Source organism: Aulonocara sp. 'chitande type north' Nkhata Bay, linkage group LG16 (genome assembly GCF_057382095.1).
Source record: "Aulonocara sp. 'chitande type north' Nkhata Bay isolate Kocher_YH1m ecotype deep benthic linkage group LG16, A_spYH_male_GT1.1, whole genome shotgun sequence".
Lineage (NCBI taxonomy): Eukaryota > Metazoa > Chordata > Actinopteri > Cichliformes > Cichlidae > Aulonocara > Aulonocara sp. 'chitande type north' Nkhata Bay.
In genome coordinates, this window is record NC_141359.1 from 13,807,575 (window position 1) to 13,835,085 (window position 27,511).

Genomic DNA, 27,511 nt, shown 5'->3' on the forward strand with positions numbered 1-27,511 from the left:
TGCTAATTTGGGGGGTCAGCAGCTGTTGTTGCTGCTTTTGGTCCAAAGTCAGTGCTGCTGTTTACCAGGAAGGGAACTTCATGATGCTATCTACTGACAAGCTTCATGGAGACGTCCATTTCTTTTTCCAGCAGAATTTAGCTCCTGCCCACAGTTCCTAAACTACTACTTAATGGTTTGCAAACCATGTTACTGTTGTGCTCTGACCCGACCTGTGTGTGGTAGATGACAAACACAGATGAGTTGATGTTTGCTATCAAAGCAACCTTAGCTTGAGATGATGATGACTGTAGCAACAGGTTAGCAGGTCTGTTTGCTGTAAGCCCACAGTATCTCAACATAACACAGCCGGTGGGCCTAGAATTCCACCTGTTAACACCCCAAACCTTTCCAAGTGAAGCTAATTTTTGCTAATATGTTTTGGGAATTTACACTTTACAGTTTCTCTGTTGTGCTGTGAGATTAATCACTCGTGTCAAACAAAAGAATAGCTACATTGTGACTTCAGACTTTTGTGGCATTTAGAGAACTATTTTATACGACTAGACCCCCGAGCATTTCCTTCCGCATCCACTCTTATGATTAGACTTTTCTTTACTGAGATATTCTCTCTTTGTAGTATTGCTGTAGCTCACTTCTACTTTTCTGCTTAAAATTCCTCCTGATATTTATTTTTATCCCAAGAAGCTAAAACCAACAGAAAGACTGTCCAGCTATATTATTGGTGTTGATGTTCACATGATAAGTAAAGGTATCCAGAACGATGAAGGGTGGGTGGTCAAACAAGAAGGCAATATATATCTATGCCAGGTATATGTCAAAATCGGTTTGCTATGATGATGCATTTTATTGTTATTGTTGTTGTTTTTAAATAATACTCAGTGTATGTGTGTGTGTGCGCGCCTGTGTTTTCATTGTTCTGTCTTCAGCGGCAGTGCGACACTTATATATTTTTTTTCGGTGTGCGATTGATTATGCCTCATTCTTGTTTTCATGGGAAGAACGGCAGCACGCAGTAGATGGGGATTTCGAGTCAGGTTTAGGAGCTGTCTAAATTAATCTGTAATTTGCCTGAACTCCTCCCGGTGACTTTTGGGCTGTGTTTTGGCGATTGGGAAGAATTGACATAGTTATGGTATTTAATCACAGAGGTCCTAAACACTGCTGTGCTCAGTGTGACTTGAAAGTTCACGTTTTCATTTTGTGGTCGGAAGAGTTCCAAACGGGTGAATCGTTTACGAATCGCGCATCAAACACAGCGGCTACCGTCAGCGCTGCTGGAGTCCGACACTGAGCGAAGAGGTAAAAATGACTTACTAATAGCAATTGCGACGTATATGCTAAACGAAAAATGACCACAAACTGCTGCCGGTTTATCTGGATGTGTCGTAGCGCTGTCATTAGCTTGGTGGCTAGGTGCTAGCTGGCGACGTTAAGGTGACAACAGACCGAGCGGACCGCGGCCTGGTTCTGCTGCTAACATAGTGATTGACAGCCTGTCAACTAACAAAGAGGTTTATTTTGCTGTGGTCGACAGTCTTTTTAAGTGTGCCCAAGGTTTGTTGTGTACTCTGTATGTCTATGTATAATGTGCCTTTGCTAGCTAGCTGGTTAGGCGTTTGTGTGTTCTGGCCATGATTTCACAGAGCCTGAGTAGTCGTGAATCAGCCTCAGCATCCACGGTGTGTGGCTCTTCTGCGGCCTGCTGCTGCGGGGGGTACCAGCCCCGCGAACTGTAAATTAGCCAGCTTTCTTCCTCCAAAGCACCCAAATGCTTTTTTACGTCTATTAAAAATCTAGCAGTGTTTACAGGCATTTATTCATCCATAAAGACGACAAGCATGCAGTGTTCAGGGGGAGTTGTCAATGCCAACAAGTCATGTTATGCGAAATGTTTACATGTAAATGGTTCGAATAGCAGTTAACATGCAGATCAAGTTATCATTTTGTTGAAAAGAAATTTTACATAGAAAATGGCAAATGTGTTATTTTGTCTATAAAATAACACATTTGCACGTGTTATTTCGGAACATCACAGTGGTGGCTATTAAAGGAAAGGCCACTGGAACTGAACATTTGCATTGTGCTGTTCCGAAATGTTTTTAAAAAGTCGAGTCCTGACCTAAAACCAACATCGAAACTAAAATAATTAGTGAAAGTTGTGAGAATTATTGAGTTAATGTTTATATAAACTGCATTGTCATATGATTAGCTGTAGAGTAGGGCTGTAATTAAATAGTTGTTTTCGTCCTACCTTTTTCTTCTCTTTATATCAATGTATTTGTGTTTTGCACCACATAAAAAGCACAAGTGCAACATTCCTCAGAACAACATTAAAAAACAACTGCATTTCATTTAGATGAAATGAAGTATGTTTAACTACACTGTGAGCAAAAGATGAGTAGGTTATTGAGGTAATGATGAGCCTAAAGCTGTGCAACATTAAGGCTTAATACTTTGACCTGTTTTGTCTACCAATCAAAAAGTAGCTCATTGTGAATAAATTAAATTTGCTGCCCTCCCATTGCAGTATATAAACCTTAATTTCTCTTCCTGCTAAGAGTGGGATAAATACCCCCCCCCCCCCCCACACACACACACACACACACACCTGTTTTGTCCTTCTGTGGTCAGAGTTGCACATATTTGTTCTGCAGCTGCCATGTCTGAAATGTACTGGCCTCCACGTGATTGTCTTTTTGCAATAATGACAGATATTGGAGGACAAAAAGTCAGTTTATCTCTAACCATAGTGGTACCTGTGCCTCAGTAGAAGCTGGTGTCAGATCTCACAGTGAGCTGTGAGTTTTCTTCTCTCCCTGTCTCTGTTTATCCACCCTTCCGGCCACCCACACTCACCCTCAGAATTTGGCCCACAACCAGATCCCTACATAGCCCTCCACAGGTTGGCTTTGTTTTTTTTGGGGGGGGGTTTCCCCCCTGCCACCCATTTTAGATCATCAGCTCCCCCCACCAGACAATCCTCTCGCTGGCTTGACTTAGCTTCATAATTTTTGTTTTTTGTTTTGTCCAAACATTGATAATTGACTTTTATGAATCAGCCCTGGAGGATTTGTGTAAGCCTAAACTTAGTTACCCTTAATTGTAGTTTTTCCTGTAACATGACTAATGCTGAATCCATTTCGCATTATGTGACCACGCTGGTTGCATAAGGTGGTGATGTAGGCCTCCTGAGTCGATTCTCACAAACTGTACCACTGAATGACAAGTCTGTGAGCTAAACATGAAACATAAACAGATTAACAATCTACTTATGCAAATTAGTCACCGCCATAATATACATCACTGTGGCTGCTTTTGTTGTGAGTGAAGTGGGGTGTGCTGCATAGTTGATTTTTAGGCAGCAGTAGCTGCGAAGCTAGGAGGTCCTGGATCACCAGAGGAAGCCTGTGGCATGCACTCTACCCCTCTGGTTCTCAGGATGCAGGATGGGCTGATCAGTAGGACCGCCTGCCTGCGTCTAGACTCAACTAGCCACTTTGGCCCGTACCTCAAAGGAGAGGCTTGGATTTCTTGGGAAACTTTTCCTTCTTGTACACTGTAAATATTTTGCTTCCATCACTCGCGCTCTCATGCTGCTTACCAAATGTGGTCGTCCTGCTCTAAGCGCATACACCCCTCTGTTCTTTTGCCTTGCTGTTTGATCTTTGATGCAGGCCTGGCTGTTTAAAGAATAGCAAAGAGAAAGAAAAGAAGCATTGCCAGTACAATACAATAGCTTAGCTTCACAAGCAGGGTAAGTCTAGGTAAGTCCTGCTTTGAGGCACTTGATTCATGTTAGTGGAACTATCATCTTCACAGCCCACTGACTTTGTTGCATCATGCTTCTTATTTTGGCATCTGTATTTATGTGCAACACTAGATAGGGACATAGCTTCTTGCTAATAACACTGAGACTGTCATTGCTTTGTCATGTGATTGTTGCTGTGGTCAGGGGGGTGGGAAAGTGGAGTGGAATGTAAGCGCACCAGAGAGATCACACTGAGCTGCTCTCTTTTACTTGCAGAGGATTGTAGATTAAAATAGAAAAAGACTTAGCTGTGGTATTCAAAGTGACAATAGAAGTCGTTAAAGAAGTTGAACTTCACACTTTAACATATTTTTTATCCACTTTTCTTACTCCTTACAGGTGAAAGGCCAGCCGGCCAACCAGCCACGTACAGCTAGCTGTCACTATGGATGCCTGTGCCCGTATTCGAGGAGTCCCAATCAGGTCCAGATCCTCAGTGCGGAAAGAGGTCTGTCTGTCAGGATGTATTTGCATTTAATTTTGCACACATGTGCAGTACACTCAGGGCTCCACCTATTGAATTGCCCAGTGGCTAAGGACTAGCAGAAAGGTATGGTGAACAAGTTGGTGGGCCAGCCACTGGCCCACTGGGAGTTTCACAGTGCTGAGTTCACCTGTGAACCAAACCAGCTGACTTGCCGCTATCAAGTTGTTTTTCTTGCCGTCAAGAATTAGTTGCACATTAAAGGAGTTTGATGAAGGCTATGACCTTTCAAACATTGCAACTCTCTTTCACAGTTCAAAGACTAATTGATGATTCCTGTGTGTGATTGTAAGTGTGAACAGTTGTCAGCCGCGTAAGTTTTGGCCCCCCAACAGTCTGCCGACCTCTCCAGAGCATACCCTGCCTCTTGTTCTATGACAGCTGGGAGGAGTCAGCATGGCACAGTATTTATTCCACTAAAATGTATTTAAAGTTTTGTTTTTTAAGTATGCTGAGGATTAAGATTATTAATATATACATCTACTAAGAAATTACATGATATACTTAAAGATTCAGCTGCTTAGTAGTCTATTAAGTAATGAATAAATGAACTGCTTTAATGTTACTAGTAAAAGTTTTGCCTCCTGGCCTTGGAGATCACTGCCAGTAAGATGCCTGCTTGGTAAGTGTTCACTTTTTCTTAGCTTCAAGTCGGTGTGATGGTTGAGGAATGAAGACACAAGTATAAATACAAACAACAATGCTATGTAGACTCCACTGGATTTCAGTACAAAACTATATGTTGCGCTTTTTAAAAGAATTTTGTTGCAAAGATATTTAATTTCCTCTCTTATCCCCGCTTGATTTTCATTGTAGTTTCTAATGCAGTTAATTAATTTTCATTTGAAAATGCACAGTCCTGTAGAACCTTATCAGGCATTTTAAAATAATGGGATTGCTTAGGATCTGCGCGTGTACGAGAAGGCAGATGCACACAGTCAAGTTCTTTTTTTGCATTCCTCGGTGCACGGTGCAGAGATGAATAAAAGTATACTCACTGAGGCTGTAGGCCAGTGTGTACTTCTATTTAAAACAAACAAACAAACAAAAAAGCTGCATGTCTGTTTGCAGACTGTGCGAGACAGTGGGGCGCAGAATGTGAAGAGCCTCTTCAGGAATAAAAAGGAGCTCTGTGGCATTGGTTTAGAGCTGCCAGCAAGAGACGCCACCAGGCTGACAGAGGTATGTCACACAAACGCACCAGTGAAGCTCAGCCATGTTTAAACACATGACACATCAATATTGACCATCAGCTGTGCTTTTTCAGATTCACTTTGTGTGTCTGCCTGATGTAAGTGAAGGAGAAGATGTCACCCAGCAGGTACAACATGTTAGTTATGGACAGTAGGTCATACTTTGATGGTAGAGGACACAAAACTCAAAAACTAAATCTCTGAGTTCTATCCTGGTCTTTTAGTTACCACTTTGGCCTTCAAACTGGGGTGATTCTGAGTGTTCTTGTCCACCAGGCTCTGTCTTCTCTGTCAGGGGGGCTGTGTGAGCTTCTCAGGTCCCTCCACGTCCACAGCATTAAGAACGATGAAGTCCTGCTGCTCAAAGACTCTCGCAGGCTGCCAGAGCACAAGGATGCCGGACCTCAGGTATGTAAACGACCGTTTTTGTGTTAAATTAATTTGTTTTGTCAGCATGTCAAACAAAGCAGAAGTGATTGGAGAGAATAGCAGGAAATAAGAGTGGGTAAGTGTACAGCACTTACTGCCTATCCTAGTAAGTACAGTCGATTAGAAAAGGAGCTCTCTAAACTGACGACAGACACTTTCTCTTGTTTAACATTCTGGTATTGTATCTTTTTAAATGCATAAAATTTTTGTTTTAGCCTCTCATTCTGGTCTTTAAAAATGTATTGACTAAAAGAGTACTGCAATGCTTCACTATGCTTATTCAGACCCCAGCTTAGCTGCATTCCTTTTGCTGTCCTCGGGATGTGTTGGGATCTGAATTTATATGTGTAGGGTTAATGATACTTGAAACATGTCCAAACACAGTAAATGTTTAATTTTAAGAAGATGTATTTTTAACAACCGCTAATCCAGTTCTAGCAGTTGTTGATTAAAAGTTTTCCCACATGAGGGCTATGTAAGCAGATGTATGAGTCTCTCTCACGCTTCCAAAGAAACACAGGTGTGGGATAGGCTGACAGAGAAGTTGCTTTTGCAGCCGCCACTTTCCTGTTCCTGTGTGCCATGTTTGGGTTCACACAGACCCTGCAGCTCATTCTGTGGCTCTCTCGCCCCAGCTTTGTGAATTAAAGAGTGGGCTAGCACTAAAGGATTTTTGCGTTCTGCATATGCATCAATTTGCAATCAGGACACAGACATAACAATATACTTCCAGCCATCTCCCTCCTCCTGTGAGATAAAAAAAAAAATGCCCATGTGAATTTAATTTACAAAAGTGATTGCTTTGACTGTCTGTCTGCTTGCTGGGTAAAAATGATTTTCTTCAAATGAGCTGAAAAATCACCAGCCAAACCATGCTGTCAGCAATTCTCATTTCCCCCTTATTCCCCTTTCTCATGCCATTTTCCTCTTCCTCCAGTATTGGTTAAAGACAGTGTGTGTTCTGAGGAATAGTTCCAGCACCAACGTTTACCCTCAAGCCAGTGTTCCAACTTTGGTGGGCCTGCTGGGGTGCTACATGGCAGGTCTCCGCTATACGCTGGAGCTTCAGGCTCTTCAGAGGGGCGCAGCTGAGCCCAACCAGCCAGACGAAGACGACACCAACCAGTCGGTCTCATCAATCGAGGATGACTTTGTCACAGCTCTAGAACATCTGGAGGAGGACGACACAGCAGACAATACCTGTAGGTTTAGCAGCCAATGCTTATTGGCATTTAGTGGCCTCTGGTTTTTGAGTCATGTGCAGAAAAGGATTTCTTTTTATTTTAATGCTCTCATAATGCTTGGTGGTATACCACTTGTAATTTCATGTATAATATAGACATTCCTATATTTTCCAAGTAGCACCAACTGGTAAAAAACTCCATAGTTGCGCTTAGTACGGGGAAGAGGAGAGAAGAGAGCAAAGATGCCCCCCCAAAAAAGTGTGACCAAACAAGGACCCGTGTCTGCTTTTTGGAACCTTGTTTGGTTTTTGAGGGGGAATAAAAGCTCTTTTGCAAGTATTTCTGCTTCTGTGGTCGGCTCTCCTCTGAGAAGGACTTTCGCAGCAGGCAGAGATTAGCAGGCCTGACACACACACACACACACACACACACACACGTCCGCGCGCGCACACACAGACTGAGACTGGCAGGACAGTTGAATACTTGAAAATACTCAAATCTGAAAATACTTGAAGATTTTTGCCCTCAAACTTTGGAGGAAAAAAGTGACATTATACAGCAAAATGTAAAACACAGTCTGTTTAAAAACTCTAGTCCCGTGGCAGATATTTCATTTTTGATGATACAGCCTAAGAGTAGATTATTTGTTATTTTGCATATTGTTTTGAAATGTAGGGTTCAAATCAGCCAGAGGTGTGAATGTAAGTGTGGAAGGTTGTCTTTCTCTCCGGATTAGTCCTGCGACAGAGTGGTGACCTGTCCAGGGCGTACCCTGCCTCTCATTCAGCATTGGTCGGAAATTAATCAAACATATAGACAGTGATTACTTAATAGGTCTTCAGCCAAATTGTGCTCAAGGTCATAGTTATCATTTTTTCTACATTCTCAACACATCTAGCCCTATGGGAAGACTTACATAGAATTATTAATATTGTGATTTAATGTGAAACAATTAGAATCTTACAAGAATAATGTAATATGTATTTTTTCCATCCGCAGCACTATGCTGTCATAATCTGTGCAAAGTTTAATTAAAACGTCTCTAGAATGTAAATGGTTTCAGTTCACTGCTAGATGGCACTAATTAGCTATTTACTAGTTTTACTTGTCTTTTATTTTTCCACAGTGCCATGAGCACTGTGGAAAATCATCTTATAATCCCCTCTTTGCAATTGTTGCATCTAACCACTTTTCTCCTCTTTCTCCTTCATGTCCATCTCCACAGCTGCAGCTCCATTTAGTCATTTTAAAAGGCGTGATGTGGCTTCACAGACAGTCCCAGCCCACAAGAGAAAAAAGGAATTATCAGGCTCCCGTGTTATCATAAGCTCGTCTTCGAAGAAGTATTCAGCCAAACACAGATCTGGTCCTGACGTATCTGTCACAGTGCAGAGGTCATCGGGTGTGGAATCCCAGTGGACTTACTGCAGTCCTGGAGCTCGTCTCCCCTCACCTTTGATTCATGTCAGTGAATCAGAAGAGTCAGACTGTTCCAGCCCCAGCCCTATCATTTTCCTGGATGAAGTGGGCTACCAGAAGAGCCTGCTGGCCAAACTGGACATTCCTCAAGTGCCAGGGGGGCCCAGAGAGCGAGTTGAAGACTCAGATTCCGAAGTTAGTGAGTTTTTTGACAGCTTTGACCAGTTTGATGATCTGGATGAGCTCAACTCTGAGAGCTGTACTCTTACTCTGCCTCTGGATGCGATTAGTGTCCCAGCAGCACAGAAAGAGGCTGATGAATCTGGCATAAGTACATCATCTTTAAAATATGTTTCTAGGGGCTGCTCAACCAAGGGAATGAATCCTCACCGCTTTGATCAGCCCACTCTCCCAGCCAATGTGAAAAAACCCACGCCCCTGAAACCAGGCTCTCCTTACTCAATTCCCTCTGAGGTGCCGGATTCCCCTCGGCCTGTACAGACTCCCTCTGAGGAGAACGGTGGTCCCCTCTTCAGTCCTTTGAGCTCCTCTGCCTTCAGTCCCCTGGTGGACTCCAGCGGGCCACTGGAATACTTCTGGAATACAGAGGCAGATGGACAAGATGACTCTGAGCTACGTAAACCTCAGGATCTCTGTTCTTTGTATAAGACCTACTCAGACTTTGCTAGCAGTCTGTCCAAAGAAATTCTCGGATCTGTCTGTGGCTACCAGTCTGCTGTCGACATCAGTGACAACAAGAATCTCTCCTGTGTCTGCCACAAGGAATTTAAGAACCCTTCAGGATACCTGATGAAACTCTCAGAAATACAGGAGACTGTGACGGTGGCCAAGCTGCAGAAGAAATCCCAGTCTCTGAAAGATGGTATTCAGAGGTTTGCCAGTGACCTTGTGGAAATGAGCTTGGGCAGCGCTTTGCGAGACCTCCAAAAAGGGGTGTCCTCCTGCACCACCACCTTGTGCCACCTAGCTGCTCGACTTACCTCCTCAGTATTTCAAATGGCCTTCCATGAGATTGGCATGCGACGTGCATATGTACTGAAGGAGCGGGCAATCAACGGGCTGGCCACTTTCCTGGTTGGAGAGGCCGTGTCCGCAGCGCTCAAAGAGTTCCTGACTGTGAAGAAGCAGATTTTCCACAGCACTGTATCACGTTTTGCTGCTGATCTGGCTGAAGAGCTTGTTTTTGAAGGTATAATGGAAGTATGTCAGTTCTCCCACCCCTCAACGCCTCTCACCCCAAGTGATTGGTCTTTTGGCCATGGGCAAGAGGAAGAAGAGGAGGAGGTGGTGGTGTCCTCCTATGCTTCAGACCTTTCTGAGTCTGTCATCCAGGAGGCCTTCATAGAGCTCTCTCAGGCAGATGTTGCCTTCACAAGCCAAGCAGCTATAAGTGTGTCTGTGGACAACATCTGTTATGTCAGTGCAGATAACACCTGCACTCATACCTGCAGCACCTTTGCTAACCAGCAGGTTTTAAGTGTAGCGGTCCCAGCGGAGGATGCTTCTTGTACTGTGAAGAAAGCCCTGTTCACTGTATCAGGAATGGCCAGCTGTATTCCTGTGCCCCAAGCAGGGCACGCCCTCTCCAACTTCCAGGATTCCGAGGAGACCACTCAGCAGAGGTCTAGCTTGTCACATACCCCACCGACCAGCCCCAAAAGATCAACTGTGTCATCCTCTGACAATGCCACGTCTCCACTAACGGCCCTTTACAGTCATGGAACTCAGACCTCTCTACCAGCAGGAGAGCCCTCCCAAAAACAGTCTTCATTCCAAAACTTCTCTGGCAACATGGTGGATATGATAGTAACTGAGGCTTGTGAGCTAATAACTGCCTCTAAAATGAAGAAGGGTTTGGGCGACTGTGCTGACTTCCTCACAAAGACAATCAGGAGCCGCAGGGACTCTTACGATGCTCTGGATTCCCCTTCAAAGCAAGGAGTTGTCAGGGAAAGTTTTAGATATGACTATACAGATTCTGGGCATGTTAGGCTAGGTGGCCCTATGGGACAAGAAAATAATCCTCCCATTTCCTTTCAGACAGGCACTCTAAACCAGGGGAGTTACCGATGTGAGCGAGGCCCCAGGACCAGGGGTGTGTCTGAAACACATCCTGTGATGATGAATACTTTGGAAGTGCCGGGTAATGAGACGGGTGGACAAAGGAGGATATCCGCTACTGTGGATGATTCAGCTCCAAACTCTGGACAGAAGTCTGCTGCGACTCCTGGTACTCCTCCGTCCACCCCCCAGCAGCCCAGTGAGGTGTCCAAGGAGAGACAGATAAAGCAGTTCTCCAAAAAGCTGAAAAGCAAGCTGGCTAAAGAATTTTCCCCTGCAACACCACCTCCAACCCCTCACTATCAGCCTGAGCTGGGCCCGGGACCAAAAGACACCATCCCAGATGCAGACAAGGCAGAGTTTATGCTCAAACTGATGAGATCTCTCTCTGAGGAGGCTGATGGAAATGAGGAAGAAGAGGAGGAAGAACCGGCAGAAGAAGGCGGTGTTGGAGTCATTAACACATGTTCAGAGAGAGGGGGCGGCCGACACACACCCAGCCCGATGTGCGCTCGTGTAATGTCCAACAAGGAAGCTCTCCACTATGCTGAGCGGTTGGCGTGCCACATAGTCTCGATGGCAACAGAGATGGACACCCTAGGAGGGGCGGAAGAGGAGCAGGGAGAGATGAACCAGGGCAGTGAGAAGAGGAGAGACAGTGTGGCTCAGTTTTCAGAGCAGACCCTCAACTCATTGTGGGTGTATGCAGGAGAAGTGGCGGGAGAGGTAATTAGTGATGTGAAGAGGATGGTGAGCTCTGGACAGCAGTGCCCGTATCACAGAGCTCTCAGAAGAAGAAGCTGGGACAGATCTAGCTCCGAATGTTTGCATTACCACCACAGACATCACTCTCAACCCGGTACAGATCAGAGCAGAGACTGGAGGTTAGGAAGGCTGGCTGAGCAGTGGTCCAATGACCTGATTGCCTCGGTCTCCCAGTCTTCCACCTCTGCTTCGAGCACTGTGTCTAGCTCCAGCTCTGGTCTATCCTCTGAGTATCCCAGCTGTGAGAGCGTGACAGATGAGTATGCCAGCTACCTCATTAGGGTGCTGAAAAAGGAAGGGGGGAGTAGGGAGTTAGTCCTGGACCAGTATGCAAGCCGTTTGGCTTATCGTTCTATAAAACTTGGCTTGGCTCACGCCAGTCGTAAAATAAAGCAGAGATCCTCTAGTGCACGTCTTCGTTCCTCTAAGTCTCTGCCAGATGAATGGAAATCGTCTTGTAGTAGTAAAACGTCATCAGCCAAGGATCGAACAGAGATGGATAGAAACACCCAGTGTTGTTGCAGGGACTCTGAAGAGCAGAGTAAGAGGGAGTACATGGATCTAGTCCACTTTGCTGAATCTTTAGCATATAATATCACCTGTGATGTCACACGCAAGCTCCATCTCTCCTCTGTACGGCTGCCAAAGTCTTTCACTGACTCCTGTCTTTATAAAAAATCCAAACTGGAAGACATGGCAGAGAATCTCATCAGGAACTCCTTCTCCTGCCCTGTGTTATCCAAGGAGGGTAAGAGCAAGCACTACCACAGCACAGGGAGTCTCTACGATCAAGGTTACAGTAGCAAGGTGATGCAAGTCATTGAGCATTATGCCAGGAAAATAGTGGATGACACGCTGAAGATAAGCGTGGCTTCAGTTGGCCATTCATCACGGGAGCACCAAGACCATGACAGACACACTCACACACAGAGGTTGTCTGAGGGCCCAGTTCTGGTCCGGGCAATGGGGGAGAGGCCATGTTGTTGCTGTCAAGTCCAGGAGTGTCCATACTGCAGCAAGCACAGCAGGCACCACTACCAACCTGTGCTGCAGAGGAGGAAAAGGGGAGGAGACTGTCAAGCAAGAGTGCTCTCTAGTCTGGAGATTCCAAAAATCCACATCGACCTGGACCACAGGGTGGCATTTGCAGAGGAGATGGTGTCCATGGCAATGGATACAGCAAAGCGCGAGCTGAGCAACACCAGCCTTAATGCTGACAGCGGGATCGGCCATGATGGCACCAGCTACGCCGAGAGCCTCACTGCTGAGATCATGACATCAGCCCTGTCCAACATATGCCAGGCTGCCCTTACCAGGTACACACTTCCCAGTTCACATCAGGAAGAGTGTCTGTTTGCCCCGAAATTCATTCCATGCATACGTTTAATCAATGGCCAGGCCATAAACATGTGTTGTAACCTATAATCAGCTTTGTTTCACTTCTTTTGACAAACATTTTAATGTTTTATTTTCCCAGTTTTACTGCACTGACATGTGACTATTTGCATTGTTAGTGAGGCTTTTTTTTTCTTTCTCTCTCCTTTGGTTTCTTTGTATTTAGTGCTTCGGGTAGGGAAACCACTGAGTCCACTGTATCCCAGCAGCTGAGTGTTGGAGATGACAGCCTGGGAAGCTGGTCTAACCTGAGCTTTGAAGATGAGCACCCAGATGATAACAGCAGCTTCCTCCACCTCAGCGACAGGTAAACACACCTAACTTTATATCTATCACCTCTAGAGCACAGTCCAACTTGGTGCTTTAAAATATACGTTAGAATGGGGTCTGAGAACATTTGTAGTGCATTCCTTATTATACACTTATTTATGCACAGCTTTTTAACCAGAATTTGAAAGAAAGAATCAGATTGTGATTTATGGAGTGGCTAGCTACTAGTTACACTCCATAAATGTGTATATATGTATATATATATGTATATATGTTATACTAACATATAAAGATTTTTTCCTTTGGATGATTTTTAGCTTCAAACTTTTGTTTGTGGCAATAAAAAACCTACCTAAGGCACTTTCACTAAAACATCTGAAGAATCCTTGAGAGTAAATAAACTACATACGGGGGCGCTCCCCTTGAGAATTAAAGGTTTGGTTGTTTTTTTTTTCCCTGTTTTGCATTCACACCCACAATAGGAACTCTAATGTCACATAAGAACCAGCTGGTGGTTGGGTTAGCAACTATAGCAACCACAACAAGTCTGAGAACAAAGTGATCATAGCTGTGTGTCGTGGGTTTCATGATTAGCTTAGTTGGAAAGCAGACAAGCAGATTTTGACTTTATGGTTGAAATCACCCAGTTTGTGCTCCTTGAGGTGACATTACCAGTAACTGTCTTTGTGTGTTGTTATACCTTGAATGTGTAATGACACAGAAGTCTCTGCAGCTCCCAATAACCCTCATGATCACCACCAGATCCCAGACTAATAGATCATTTGTGCCTGTTTTAACATATGCCAGTGGCACAGTGGTTAGCACAGTTGCCTCACAGCAAAAATGTCCTAAGCTCAATTCCATCATCAGGTTGGAGTCTTTCTGTGTGTGATGCATGTTGTAGGATAGGCTGGATAGGCTCCAGCCCCCCTGCGGCCCTGTAAAGGATAAGCGGAACCACAAGCAGAAGCAATCAAGAAAAGAGAAACAGAAAAGAACTTCATAGAGACCAAATTATGCTTTATAAACGGCTTACTGTATTATGGGAAATCTCCCAGTAGTCTGATACTATAGAAGCATAACTAAGGGGTGGTTCAGGGTTCCTTGATCCTGTAAGCATTAAAAAGGAACATTTTAAGCCCATTTTTCAAAGCTGAGGGTCTGTCTCCAGACTTTGTCAAAAATTCCCTTTTTTGATAGAAGGTAAACGAGGCGCGACAAAATGCGACGCACAGCACATTCTAGGAACTTTGATTGTTGCTGGTTGCCGATACACTGAAAACATCATTTCTCAGATGGTGTAATGTTCAGTACCAATTATTTTGTATATGATTTAACCCACATTTAATTACCTAACGTTAAATGGAAGAGGTTTACTACTCAGAATAAATGCTAATATTAATATGGGAGAAAAAAAAACCCAAAAATTAGTAGACAGTGGAGCTCTTTAATGGTTTATTATTGCATTTCACTGTTTAGCTAACAAAACTGAAATGGTGCAAGCATCATCCTGAGAAGTTTCCGACAGGTAAGCTGAAATAAACCTTGCTGTACAAACATGAACATAAATACTTATTTATTTTTCATGTTCCAAACTCTGCACCATGGCCAAGACTAAAGAGCTTTCCAATGATGTCAAGGACAAGATTGTGGGCCTACACAAGGCTGGAATGAGCAACAACTGTGACGCACTAACACTAACTGACCTTACTGCTCCAGGGTGCCGGCGTTTTAGTGCTGTCGTGGAAGGAAAGCACCGGTTTGCACAATCTGCATTGAACTTTGTTTTCTGTGGAATGCTTTCAAAATGTTTAAAATCTCAGTTTCTATTTTCTTCAGTCCTCCTGTTTTGCTGTTTGTGCTACATTCTTCTTCAGTATTGTCTAGTCTTGGCAGACGATATAGGCAATACTGCCCCCACAGTTTCCTGTAGTGTATTGCAGTTACAACACATTTATTAGCATATGAAAATGTTAACAATAAAATTCCACGTCAAATAATTTTTATAGTCGTTGCAGCTCTGCTTGGTACAGACTGATACTGCATGTCTTGTATGCAGTATCAGTCTACATGTGGGTATGCAGTAAAATGTTTTTTCATGTTTTTGTGACAGCTGCTACCATTTCTTTTGTCACAGCAAGTAGTATCCTTTTTTTCAGCAGGTTATCTATCATATGTTTCTGTATTTAGTTGTTTCAGAATGGACAGTCTGTTAATGTCCAAGCAGAAGACATTGAATGTAATCTATTGTTCTTAATTGGTTTGGGTTCAGAATTTAAAGCCTGAGGTTATACTTTGATCATACTGTGTCACTTTATGTTTTTGGGTTTTTTTGGAGGGTTTTTTGCTCCCGTTGGAGCCATTTAGGAGTGTTTTCTGCAGTTCATTGTAGATGTAAGGTTTCCCAAAGACAGTGCAGATTGTATGTTTTTCCAAAATCATTTAAACTTGACTGCCAGAGTGCAAGTTTTCTCTGATTTATGTTGCATTATATGTGAAGGCTAAAGGATAAGTATTTTAGATTACTGTCTATGTTACCAAGTTCTAAGTAGTTGTAGGCATGACCGATTTGGTCTTCTTGTCTTGGATGGACATGACCTATGTTTGTGTGTGTCAATTTAAAAAAGAAAAAAAAAGTGAGTGAGTCTGATAAAGTCTCTGGGAAATGGGCTGTTGACAGTTCTGGCAGGGGTTGATATCTCTATGGAAGCAAACCTGACAATGGGTTTGTTCCCAACATGCTAAAAGAGCATATTGTGTTAGCATTAAGTTATTTTGGCCATCAGGGCAAAGTTAATGTGTCATAATATTTTCTAAAGGTGTGTCTTTAAGTGCTCACCTCTCTTCAAGTGCTGTTTCTACTGGAACAAAGTCCACCATGTGTAATTCATAAGACATTTCAAAGGCCTGCTGCTACTATTTCCGCTCAGCAGATGAAATAACGGGGGGAAAATTCCTTTATGAGTTTAGCGAGACAGAGATCAGGCTGACTGACTAGATGAATCACCTCTCAGTATGCCATTCAGACCACACCTGCCGCTGAGGTAATGCAGATTAATAGAGGTATTTTTAGATATCAGAAACATCTCTCCCTTTTAGTTAGGCTATAGCATGCCACAGTATGCAGGTTCCAGCCAGCAAGGCTAATCATTCACTAATTATAGCGAGAGTGTATGTTGTTATGCTTCTGTTGCCAGCTGGTTGTCCCGCTGGAAGCCACATGATTAACGAGATTATGTGAGAACAAAAATGTAATGATCTCACATTTCAGGACTTTAGCAACAAATGGGCCCAGTCAACATTAAAGCTGATTCAGGGAGGTGTACAGTGGAAAAAACCTGCATAATTTGAAGAATCCTCCTCTGTTTTTTCAACCTCACCTGACATTTAAAGGATTACCAGAAATGGTCATCCACCTCCGTGTTGTTTGTTGACGATACATGACAGTAAGCTCTTATAGCAAATGTGATGAAACTGCTTATTACATCCTGATCTTTTGTTGCATTTTGGTAGCTCTCTGTGTTAGCCACTTACTGTGTCAGTGTTACAGCGGTGTGTTACCTGCCTTCTGTGTCCAGCAGTAATGGGAATAGCAGTAGCTGGAGCAGTCTGGGCCTGGAGGGGGAGGCGTGTGAAGAGCACTTGTCATTCTCCCCCTCTGACAGGTTGGTCAGCACCCGATTGGCATGGCTATCCTTGGAAAAGAAATGCACACAAGACATGGGGGTTTACCTAGAATGTGACAAAGAATGAACTGAATTTGCTATGAAAGCACCACAAAGTACTGAAGTATGTGATAGATCCACTAGTGGAAAATCTTTCTTCATCATATGAAAATGATTTAAACTGCCACTCTACAATATTCTGATTTATACTTTGTCTCATACTAGGAACCACCAGCCCCCTAACATGACCATACTTGAGCTTTAAACATTAATAGGCTTGACATGGCAAATGCTTGTTGATGCTAATCTTAGCATGCAATGTGTTGCTTAAGTTTTGTTGGTTCTGCATTGCTTGCATGCAATTTTTTGTCTTTGTGGGAAATATGTAGTGTTATTATTTTGTCCATGTTGTATTACCTCTGAACAGCCAACCAGTCCCTGAAGAACAACGTGGAGGGTTATTTTTCATTTAATTTCATAGTTTTAGAAACTATAATATATTAACTTTCAAATTAAGTCTCTTGCATGCATTATGACCGGGCATCCATTTCCCCCCCCACTTATCTAAAGTCTAGTCACAGAGCAGGTTTCCTTTTGGAAAATCCCGAGATAGACCCAAGCTAGTGAATTCTAGATATACCCTGTGGTCTCCTCCTACTTGGGTGTCCCTGGAAAACCTCTAAGTTAAGCCTCAAGGCACCTTGATCAAATACCCAAAACACCTCACCTGCCTTAAGCATTGGGAGTACTCTGGGCTCCTTCTGGATGTCCAAGCTCCTCAGCCAGTCTTTTCGCCAAGCCTAAACTCATTTTTCTTGCTTCTTTCCTAACATTTTTTCAGTGACCACCCAGAGCTCATGATTGTAAGTGAGAGTTAAAATGTAGATCAAAAGCTCTGTGGCTGGTGCGCCAGTTTACCTGTTTCTCTCACACCCCACATACTTTTTTTTCTTGTGAACAAAATCCGAAGATACCCAACCTTTTTAGACTAGGGCGGGGTCTCTCCCCAAACTTTGAGGTAGCAATCTGTCTTACTTTGTGTTTTGCCGTTTCATGAATGTAAGTGATTCATGAAACTGTAAGGATATGTAAAATAGTTGGAAATGTCATACAAAGGGAAACCTAAAGCTAATCTTAAACAGGTAGTAGACATGGTGGATGTTTAGAGGTGGCTGCATATATCAGTCTTGCAGCTGTTGCAACTAGAGATACCACTTTTTTATGTCTGATACCAATATCATAAATTTGGATATCAGCCGATACCAATATGAATCCTATAGTGTTTTTTAATCAACAAAACTGTTTTTTTTAAATATTTTGTATAAGTTCATACTCAAGTTAAAAAAAACAACAAAAAAACCCCACAAAAATACAGTATGCACCCAAAATATTTCATAGTTCAGCAATACTGATCAATCTAATAAACTTAGACCTACTCCATCCTCCCTATTCTGGTATTTTAAAGAGTAAGCACCATAACTAATAGGGTTCTAAAACTCCCAGCAAAAAAAAATTAATAAATAAGGAACCGCCCTCCACCACATGATGCTTAATTGACGTAATCAACTTCAATTTGATGCAGTGTGGAAAAAAATGCAAAGATGTATTGCCATGTACTACCCAACTGACAGTACTACCAACCATTTATTTAGTCTTCCTTTCTCAGGCTGATGAATGGATTTTCTTTCAGCTTGTTTAGCAGCTTCAACTCAAAATGTGCTTTTAGAAAATTCCAGTATCATTTCAGCTCTAGGTGCTACCACTGAACGGCTGTATTGAAAATCTAAAAAGCTAACACATTCAGTTGTCCTTTTATAAGATATTATTTGACCGGATATATTAACATAGCCGGTCTGTTTGATATTTGAGACCTCTGAGAACAGAGTATCTCTGCATCTTGTCATTCCCTTATTAGTCCATGATCAGAGCTGGCAATAAATATTCACAGGTTTGTGCATTTTGATAGTCATAACATCAACTAAAGCTGATGGCTTCCAAGATTATATCAAAAGTGCAACAGATTTTCCAATATGAAACATGTCAAAACCTTTAGTTAAACAAAGGTGTTACAGGTCAGAAAAAAGAAGAAAGGATAACTTGAAGCTATTCTGAATCCACATTGATGTGTCTTGCTGATTAAAGCAGAGCACAAGGTTGACTTACAGATTTGTATTTTGTATTAGTTCTTATATTAGCAATTGTGCTTTTACTTTGATTTTAGTTAGTGTAGTTTTCATCAGCTTACAGTGGTGTAAAATGTATAATATATTGTAATTTCTTCTGTCTAGAAATAATGTTTATAGTAACAGAATATAATGTCAGTATATAATGACTAGCATTCATAAAATATTTAATAAGTTTCCGTACTGTTTTAGTGGTAATAAATCCCAAGACGATTATTGGTTAATAATTTCTTTGTGATCTAATTAATATTCAGTTACTTGTTAATAATATAACTACTAAAAGTATTTTTTAAATTCAGTTTATTAACATTATAGTTTTGTTTTAATAATAAGCTATTTTTATATATGTTGCTCACACCCACAGTTACTTGATGTTGAGCGTAGTAAATAGCAGTTTTGTGGCTACCAACAGGTGGCAGATTTCTCACAGAGTCACATTTGTGGTTTAGTTCTTTTTAAAGAATTCAAGAGATGTTAAAATGGAGGGAAAAAGGTTTGATTCATGCATTGTGTGAGTGAAACCTCAAGTAGACAGACACACAAAGATTTTCTAACTAGGAAGTACTCCACACCTATAGGTTTATACTGTTCAGGCACCTCCATTGATGCCCATATATATTTTGAGTGCATAGCTTTATCGCCCTCCTTCTTAGTTCGCCTCCTCTCCCTACTTTTTCAGTGCCGTCACTCCTTTGCAGTCTCAAACAGTGAAACACCTTAAACGGTTTTCCTTTCTGAAAAGAAAATGATATCCTTATATCCTAACGTGCAGAGCCTGAGTGTCTGTAGCTGTGGGCTGTGTCAACAGGCCTGTGATTAACAACCTTATAAAGTGGTGAAATGACTGTTTACCTGCTGGCACGTCACACAGCAAATATTTGCACAATTGACAGAATGGATATCAAGTAGCTTTTCAGAAGGGAAAAATCAACTTTCACACTGATCAAGATCTCCTCTTCGTCACTGCGCATTAACTGACAAAAGACACCTGATCAGAAAAGTCAATTTACAGGAATTCAGGAAAGATATACGGCATCACCGTGTCTAAGACGTCTTTTGATCAGAATTGCTTTGGTTGCAGTGTTTGTGTGCTTTGCTTTTGTCAAAGGCTATTAGCTTTAGTGTGCTTATTGCCATTTCTATATCTTTGCATGCATCCTTGTGTGTCCGACCTGTTCTGTCTTCTTACTAACCTGTGTGGCGTTTCTCATCCAACAGTGACAATACAGAGGACAAGGAGGCTGAGGTCAAAGAGGAATCAAGTGGTAAGCACGTTTTATTGCCTGCAGCATCTTTCTTTCTTTAATGTTTTTAAGTAGACTGTGGCAGTGCTACAGGTTAATACTTGGAGTTTTTGGGACATCTAATGGAAAAAAAAAAAAAAATTTTGTGCTCTTGCTCTTTGCTGTCCGAGACACAGTTGGATTCCAGCTGACTGTGTTAGTCTGTCTGTGTTGTTGCTGGGGATTTAACCACCCCCACATTCAGCCACACTAATACTCATGCATGCACTCCATCCACAGTCAGTCACTCTGCCTTCTGTATGTCTCAGACTACAATTGCCTCCACTTAAAGGGGTCCCCTTATTGTGTTTGCTGTGCTATGGAAACCTGGGTTTGAGCAGATCAGGACATAGTGTTCTAAAGAAGGAGCGCTAGAAAACTGAAAAGGTGTGGCTGACGGCTGAGTGAATCTTTTTTCTCTGTGCTGCAGGGACACTCTGTGTGGACAGGACTCAAGTGCAAACTCCCAGGACTGTGCTTGTCATAGCAAACTCAGATGTCAGAGATCCTGGGAGTGGCCCTAAGCACGTCACCCTCGACCCCCAGCTCAGGAGCATGCTACAGTGGCTGGCAGCCTCCATGGCCGACATCCCTCAGATTCAGCTAAGTCCTGACAGAGAACTGCAGCAGGTGATTGTGGCTATATTCCTCACAAACAGGTTCCCTCTGTGGTCTTCATTAGTCAGCACTAAAACTCTTTTTAAACCACGTCATGTCGCTTCAGTGAAAGAAGTCATTCTTTCCGTGATTGTCTGTTTTGAAGGTCAACAATCCTGTAAAGTTCTGTGCTGGTTCCCACCATACTGTGCTTTGCTATGGAGACAAACAGCTGAGAAGCACCAGCTACTGTGACGATTGAGCTGTAGATTTTTTTTGGAAAAATCACCAGTAATTTCACCAGTTTGTTCCTGTTTTCTGCATTTCAGTAAAGGTCATAGTCATCGCTGTTACCTGACAAAGCTTAATGGTATATATTGTTATACAATTTCCAAAGCCTGCACAGCCAGTAAAATTGTGGGGTGATACAGATCCTGATGTTTAAATATGGCCATGTGCAATGTTCATATACTAATTTTACTCATTTTGCTTTTTTTGTTTTTCTTATTTAAAAACCCTGTGTTTGAACAAAAGCACAATCTCAAACATTTAACACTGTAATATTATAATAATACAGCAAAACATCTGCTACTGGGATGAGATTCTCTTTGCTTTATTTGATGGATTTTGGTCTAATGACGCCAGTATATGGATATGTGACCTACACATATTAAAATGAGCCCCTTTTCTATTAGTACCTACTCTGATTGACTTGCCACAGTTTTCAGGTTTCCATTAGGTCATAGTACCTGGTACTAAGTAATAAAATAGTACCTTCTCGGCTGGGGTTCCAAGCAACACATACTAAAATGTGACATCGTCAGACTGCATGCCACCGATTGGCCTGGTCATTGGCATCACTCGATGGGTCATGAGAACATAAATCGCTACAAAGAAACAAGTCTGACAAAAAGCCACAGATCGAGCAGCAGATTGATCGTACTCGATTTTAATGGAAAACCAGTCGATCTGAGTCGAGTCGTGGTGAGGTGAAAGTACAGGGTGGGCCATTTATATGGGTACACCGTAATAACATGGGAATGGTTGGTGAGGGTTAGGGGTGATATTAAAGTCCTGTTTGTGGCACATTAGTATATGTGAGGGGGCAAACTCCTCAAGATGGGTGGTGACCATGTTGGCCATTTAGAAGTCGGCCATCTTGGATACAACTTTTGTTTTTTCAATAGGAAGAGGGCCATGTGACACATCAAACTTATTGGTAATGTCACAAGAAAAACAATGGTGTGCTTGGTTTCAACGTAACTTTATTCTTTCATGAGTTATTTGCAAGTTTCTGACCACTTATAAAATGTGTTCAATGCCCATTGTGTTGGATTGTCAATGCAACCCTCTTCTCCCACTCTTCACACTCTGATAGCAACACCGCAGGAGAAATGGCAGCACAGGCATCCAGTATCCGTAGTTTCAGGTGCTGCACATCTCGTATCTTCACACCATAGACCATTGCCTTCAGATGACCCCAAAGATAAAAGTCTAAGGGGGTCAGATCGGGAGACCTTGGCGGCCATTCAACTGGCCCACGACGACCAATCCACTTTCCAGGAAACTGTTCATCTAGGAATGCTCGGACCTGGCACCCATAATGTGGTGGTGCTCCATCCTGCTGGAAAAACTCAGGGAACGTGCCAGCTTCAGTGCATAAAGAGGGAAACACATCATCATGTAGCAATTTCAAATATCCAGTGGCCTTGAGGTTTCCATTGATGAAGAATGGACCCACTATCGTTGTACCCCATATACCACACCAAACCATCACTTTTGTTGTGCCAACAGTCTTGGAGGGATCCATCCAATGTGGGTTAGTGTCAGACCAATAGCGGTAGTTTTGTTTGTTAACTTCACCATTCATATAAAAGTTTGCCTCATCACTGAACAAAATCTTCTGCGTGAACTGAGGGTCCTGTTCCAGTTTTTTTTTTTTTTTTTTTTTTTGCCCATTCTGCAAATTCTGTGCACCGATCTGGGTCATCCTCGTTGAGATGCTGCAGTAGCTGGAGTTTGTAAGGGTGCCATTTGTGAGTAGCTAATATCCGCCGAAGGGATGTTTGATTAATGCCACTCTCCAGTGACATGCAGCGAGTGCTACGCTGTGGGCTCTTGCTGAATGAAGCTAGGACAGCCACTGATGTTTCTTCATTAGTGACAGTTTTCTTGCGTCCACATTTTGGCAAATCCAACACTGAACCAGTTTCACGAAACTTAGCAAGCAGTTTGCTAACTGTAGCATGGGAGATGGGTGGTCTCGTAGGGTGTCTTGCATTGAAATCTGCTGCAATGACCCGGTTACTGCGTTCACCAGATATCAACACAATTTCGATCTGCTCCTCATGTGTTAACCTCTTCAACATGTCAATGGCTGTGAACAAAGAGAAACTTGTAAATAACTCATGAAAGAATAACGTTACGTTGAAACCAAGCACACCATTGTTTTTCTTGTGACAGTACCAATAAGTTTGATGTGTCACATGGCCCTCTTCCTATTGAAAAAACAAAAGTTGTATCCAAGATGGCCGACTTCTAAATGGCCACCATGGTCACCACCCATCTTAAGGAGTTTGCCCCTCACATATACTAATGTGCCACAAACAGGACTTTAATATCACCAACCATTCCCATTTTAATACGGTGTATCCATATAAATGGCCCACCCTGTGTAATGGAAGGCAGAGCCTTCAGTTGTCAGGCCTCCCATGAAACCAGGTTCCAGTTTAAATTTAGGACAGAGTCCCTTTCTACAAACCCAGCTTACTGTGGTTCAGGTGACCCTGAACATCCCCCTTAGTTGTGCTACAGTAGGCTTGGGCTGCTTGGGGACTTCCCATGCTGCGCTCAGCAATTCTCCTTCAATCCCCACATTTCACACTCTGTTTTTATGCCACTATTGCATCTCATTAACTTTTATTTACTCTCTCCTGTAAGTTATGTTTTGTTCAGTTTGTTGCTCGCTATCTCTCCTTTTTCCTGTCACTCCACAAAAAGAGGGAGTTCTTCCTCCCTCACATTGCCAAGCATTTGCTCTTTCTAATATTATGAAGTCTTTTCAATACAAGATAAATGCCTTGAGATGACTGTATAATCAATGTGTCCTTTCAGCTCCCAGCGGTAGTCCAGAGGCTTCGAGAGAGGAAGTGGAAGGTGGGTGAGCTGCTGCACATGCTGCTGCGCTACTGTGATGTGAGCCACAGTCAGCCCGAGGCCAGAGAAGAGGCACTTGAGGCCAGCAAAGAACCTCACTGCATCTCCCTCTTCCAGTGGCTTCTGGAGCGCACCTAAGGCCTCTGCTTTTTTTCCCTCCTTGCTCTCCTCTCATTATTTCCAAACAGGGCTTTGCAACCTCTGTGAGCCCCATAAATCTGAACTCCCTCTCACAAATGTGGGCAGCACGTGTGTTGCATTGCGTGTATGGCATGCCATCTTTTCCCGTTTTTTTTTTTTTTTTTTTTTTTTTTTTTTTTTTTCTTTTTTTCCTCCCCAGTTTCTGTTTTGTTGCTGCAGTTTCATCAGTTATCAGGCCTGTATGTGTAACCTGTGTTGATTTAATGAGGTGTCTCCTTTGCTTGCCTACACTCTTGAATCGAAGGCCTCACACCTTGCTGTGCTTAAGCTACAATAAGTGGGGGAAGACCCACCCGGTGTGTTTCCAGAGGGAGATGCAGTGTGTTGGGAGAAAAGACAGACTGGGAATCCCCACAGCTGCTGGGTGGATGATGTCATCACACCCACACCTCACCTCTCTGGTGGTATTTCCACATGTTGAGAGACCAACTGTACACGCGCACATATGCACACACAAACACATTTAGATTATTAGAACCAATTCAAGAGAAAAATTTGCATTTCCTGCAAAAATGCTGTGTGGATGCTGTAACGCTGAAGCTGTCTGCTGAAAATAGCTGAAAAAGATGAAAAGTTGCAAAAATTGTATGGTGGTGAAGAAACTGAAAATTCTGCTGAAAACAGCTGAAGAAGTAGAAATCTTTGCTGAAAAGAGGTGAACTGTTGCCATGAGCAGGATTCAAACCTGGCCCTCCTGGCCTCAAGGCGGCTACTCATCTCACTGACCCAAACTCGTTCTCACAAAAAAGAGATGGAGAAACTGACAATTCTGCTAAAATGAGCAAAAGATGCTGAGATTTGTGCTGATAAGAGGTGAAAAGGCTGAAAATTCTGCTGAAAATAGGTGAATGAGCAGAATTTCTGCTGAAAATAGTTTTTTTTTCTGAAAACAGCTGAAAAAGCTGGGATTTGTGCTGAAAAGGGGTGAAGAAGATAAAATTTCTCTTGAAAAGAGTTAAAAATGTTTAACTGTTAACTGAAAGAATTGTTGCCATTAGCAAGATTTGAACCCAGGCCTCCCAGTCGGAGGACTGGGTGGATGGGATGCTTTACAGCATCCACACAAATACATGAACACAATTCCGTTACTGTCTTGATCCACTAGAGTTGTGCTGCAGTAAGTACATTTAGCTTTTCTCTAAATGATTCACTACGCTGCCATACAGAGAGGTTGATAAAACTCTGTTAAGCCCACCTCTGTAGTTTAATGAACTGTGCCGTCATTTTTGCAATGATGATCATGAGCAAATTTATTTGGCCACAGAATAAATAAGAGTTTTACCTAATACTGTAACCCTGCTTCTTCTAGTAGCAATCTACTTGGTTGTCATACTTAGTAAAATATTAAAGAGGAGAATGAGTCATAGTGAGGATTTATTAAAAAAGAAAAGAAAAAATAATCTTTGTATGTATGTACAAGGATTATTTTTCTATTTCTTTTTATAGATGTAAATATAAATATGCCTTATTTTTTTGAAGGTAGAGTATCTAATCCAACATGAAATGCTGCTTTTACTTGTGGAGGAAATGGTCACTTTGGCTTACCGCTACTAAGCCGGGTGACTGATCACCCTCTGCAGTTCAGTAGTTAATTGCGTATGGCGGTCAGCTGTGTCAGTGGCCCTCGTCCAGTCTTGGGGAAGATCCAGTGACGCAGATAGCAGATCGTTGAGTAATTAAAGACACCGGCTCTGTCTGCACGTCGTAAAACCGCAGGCTAGCAACATCTGCGTAGCTCAGGCCTGGACTCACACATTCTGTCACCCACACTCCACAGTCACCTCGAGGAGTCGACGAGTATGAATACCACAACTTCCGTACAGTAACCTGCCCCCCTACCCCCACCTCATCGGTGCAACACACACACACACACACCCTCATTACTCACCAGCCCCCACATGCACAGCACTACCAGCTACTTGCTGAGAAGCACTTTTTTTTTTCTTCCCCCCCCCTTTTTGGACTTAGCCTGAGGAGAGACTGGGCGTTTCCTATCCCTCCTCTGTGGACCTAAAATCAATCTACAAATTAATGGGATACATTTGGATGTTTGTATTTATTTATTGTTGTTGTTGTTTGTTTGGTTTTTTTTGTTATGTTCTGTTTTTCCCCAAATGAGGGACTGAAGGATGACATGATGCTGCAAGGTCGTCAAATTTAAGTTTGAAACACTGTAATATACCACAGTCTCACATGTATTATTATAAAACTACGTGTTGTCGGTGGTGTTTGCCTGCATGGCTCAATCTAACTTTTAAAGCTTAACATTGTTACTCTCCTCCTTGTGCTGGCCTACAGTAATGGTGCAGCAGTGATTCATGTGTGTCCACACTGCCTCACAGTATGCTAGAGGCCTCTGCAGATGCCTTCTTTGTTCCTGCTTAAATCTCTAGGCTGCCATATGGTCATATAATCTTAAAGGTGTTTGTTCTGTATGAATTGTTTACACATTACAATATTAATAGAAAAAAAATAACAATGGAATGAATATATATATATATATATATATATATATATATATATATATATATATAAAAATAAAAAGGGAGCAGAAATCACACATTGAAGTATTAACCTGAGAGGTGAGGGACAGTATATATATTGGTTTACATTAAAGGAATGTATTAAAAGTCACAGACACTTGAGTGCTTCACTGTATAGATTCTCTCCTGATGTGACTGCCTAGTTTGTAGGACTTTCCCAGGTTTTTCCCAGCACCCTGCCCCTCTTCTTTTATTTTCATTCTTGATCTACTTTACATTCCTGCTCACCCCACATGACCTACAGTAGCGCTAATGTTGTCGTGTTTGTGAAAGCTGAATCTGAACCCGCTGAGACTGCTGTTTAGAAGCAGATGCTGTAAAATCTGTTTTTGTTACACTCGTTCCCATTGTTGTTTTCTGCCTCCCTCTTTAACTCTTATTTTGGGGCGTTTGTACAAGGAAAAAAACAACAAAAAAGATTCGAGAGTTGTACCTTACTTCTTCTCACTTGTGTATTTTCCTGCTTCCTTGTAAGATCCTGCCAAACAAAGATATTTAATAAATTATAATAAGTCATATAACAGTGAGTTCACTACTTGTTCTCCCAGTGGCATTGCTAAATAGTTTGCACATTCTAAGCTTGAAATCAGAAACTATACATTTATTTGTCAAAGCTTGGTGTGACAATAAAGCTTTTTCATGTGCTCTAGTTTTGTTTTTGTTTTGATTAATGTCTTAATGGTGAGAACACATCCGTGTATCAGCACGCAGAGTATCGTTTCACATTGCTGAAGTGTTGTATTACAGGTATTACAGGTAAAGTCTGCCAGTTTTCCGAAAAGGAAATGAACATATTTTTTTGGTAGAAACATGCAGCCATTATGCTCTTTACTCGTGTTGTAAATTTTTTT

General features: G+C 42.4%; 1 protein-coding gene across 8 annotated transcripts; it reads left to right on the forward strand.

Annotated features, from left to right (window-relative positions):
- Positions 1-1,009: 1,009 nt before the first annotated feature.
- On the forward strand, positions 1,010-26,602 carry akap11 (A kinase (PRKA) anchor protein 11). 8 transcript variants are annotated; one of them, XR_015125291.1, is made up of 12 exons: positions 1,011-1,302; positions 4,151-5,477; positions 5,563-5,616; positions 5,765-5,896; positions 6,855-7,119; positions 8,327-12,683; positions 12,929-13,069; positions 16,611-16,697; positions 20,099-20,145; positions 20,594-20,793; positions 23,875-24,961; positions 24,992-26,602. XR_015125291.1 is itself a non-coding variant. In XM_086265703.1 (12 exons), the coding sequence occupies exons 2-12, from the start codon at positions 4,197-4,199 to the stop codon at positions 24,052-24,054; spliced, it is 5,637 nt and encodes a 1,878-aa protein (XP_086121829.1). In that variant the 5' UTR covers positions 1,011-1,302; positions 4,151-4,196; the 3' UTR covers positions 24,055-26,602. The 8 variants fall into 8 exon arrangements, 7 of the variants coding, with proteins under 7 accessions (XP_086121833.1, XP_086121829.1, XP_086121827.1 ...); XM_086265703.1 differs by having other exon boundaries at positions 4,151-4,259; positions 5,367-5,477; positions 23,875-26,602; XM_086265705.1 differs by having other exon boundaries at positions 1,012-1,302; positions 4,151-4,259; positions 5,367-5,477; positions 16,614-16,697; positions 23,875-26,602.
- Positions 26,603-27,511: the final 909 nt, after the last annotated feature.

Excerpts from the sequence above, each read along its gene's own strand:
- akap11 (XM_086265701.1), top strand. The coding sequence starts at position 5,274 with ATGAATAAAAGTATACTCACTGAGGCTGTAGGCCAGTGTGTACTTCTA. Across the intron at positions 5,478-5,562 it reads ACGCCACCAGGCTGACAGAG|ATTCACTTTGTGTGTCTGCC; the intron begins GTATGTCACACA and ends GTGCTTTTTCAG. Across the intron at positions 20,146-20,593 it reads GGTCAAAGAGGAATCAAGTG|GGACACTCTGTGTGGACAGG; the intron begins GTAAGCACGTTT and ends TCTGTGCTGCAG.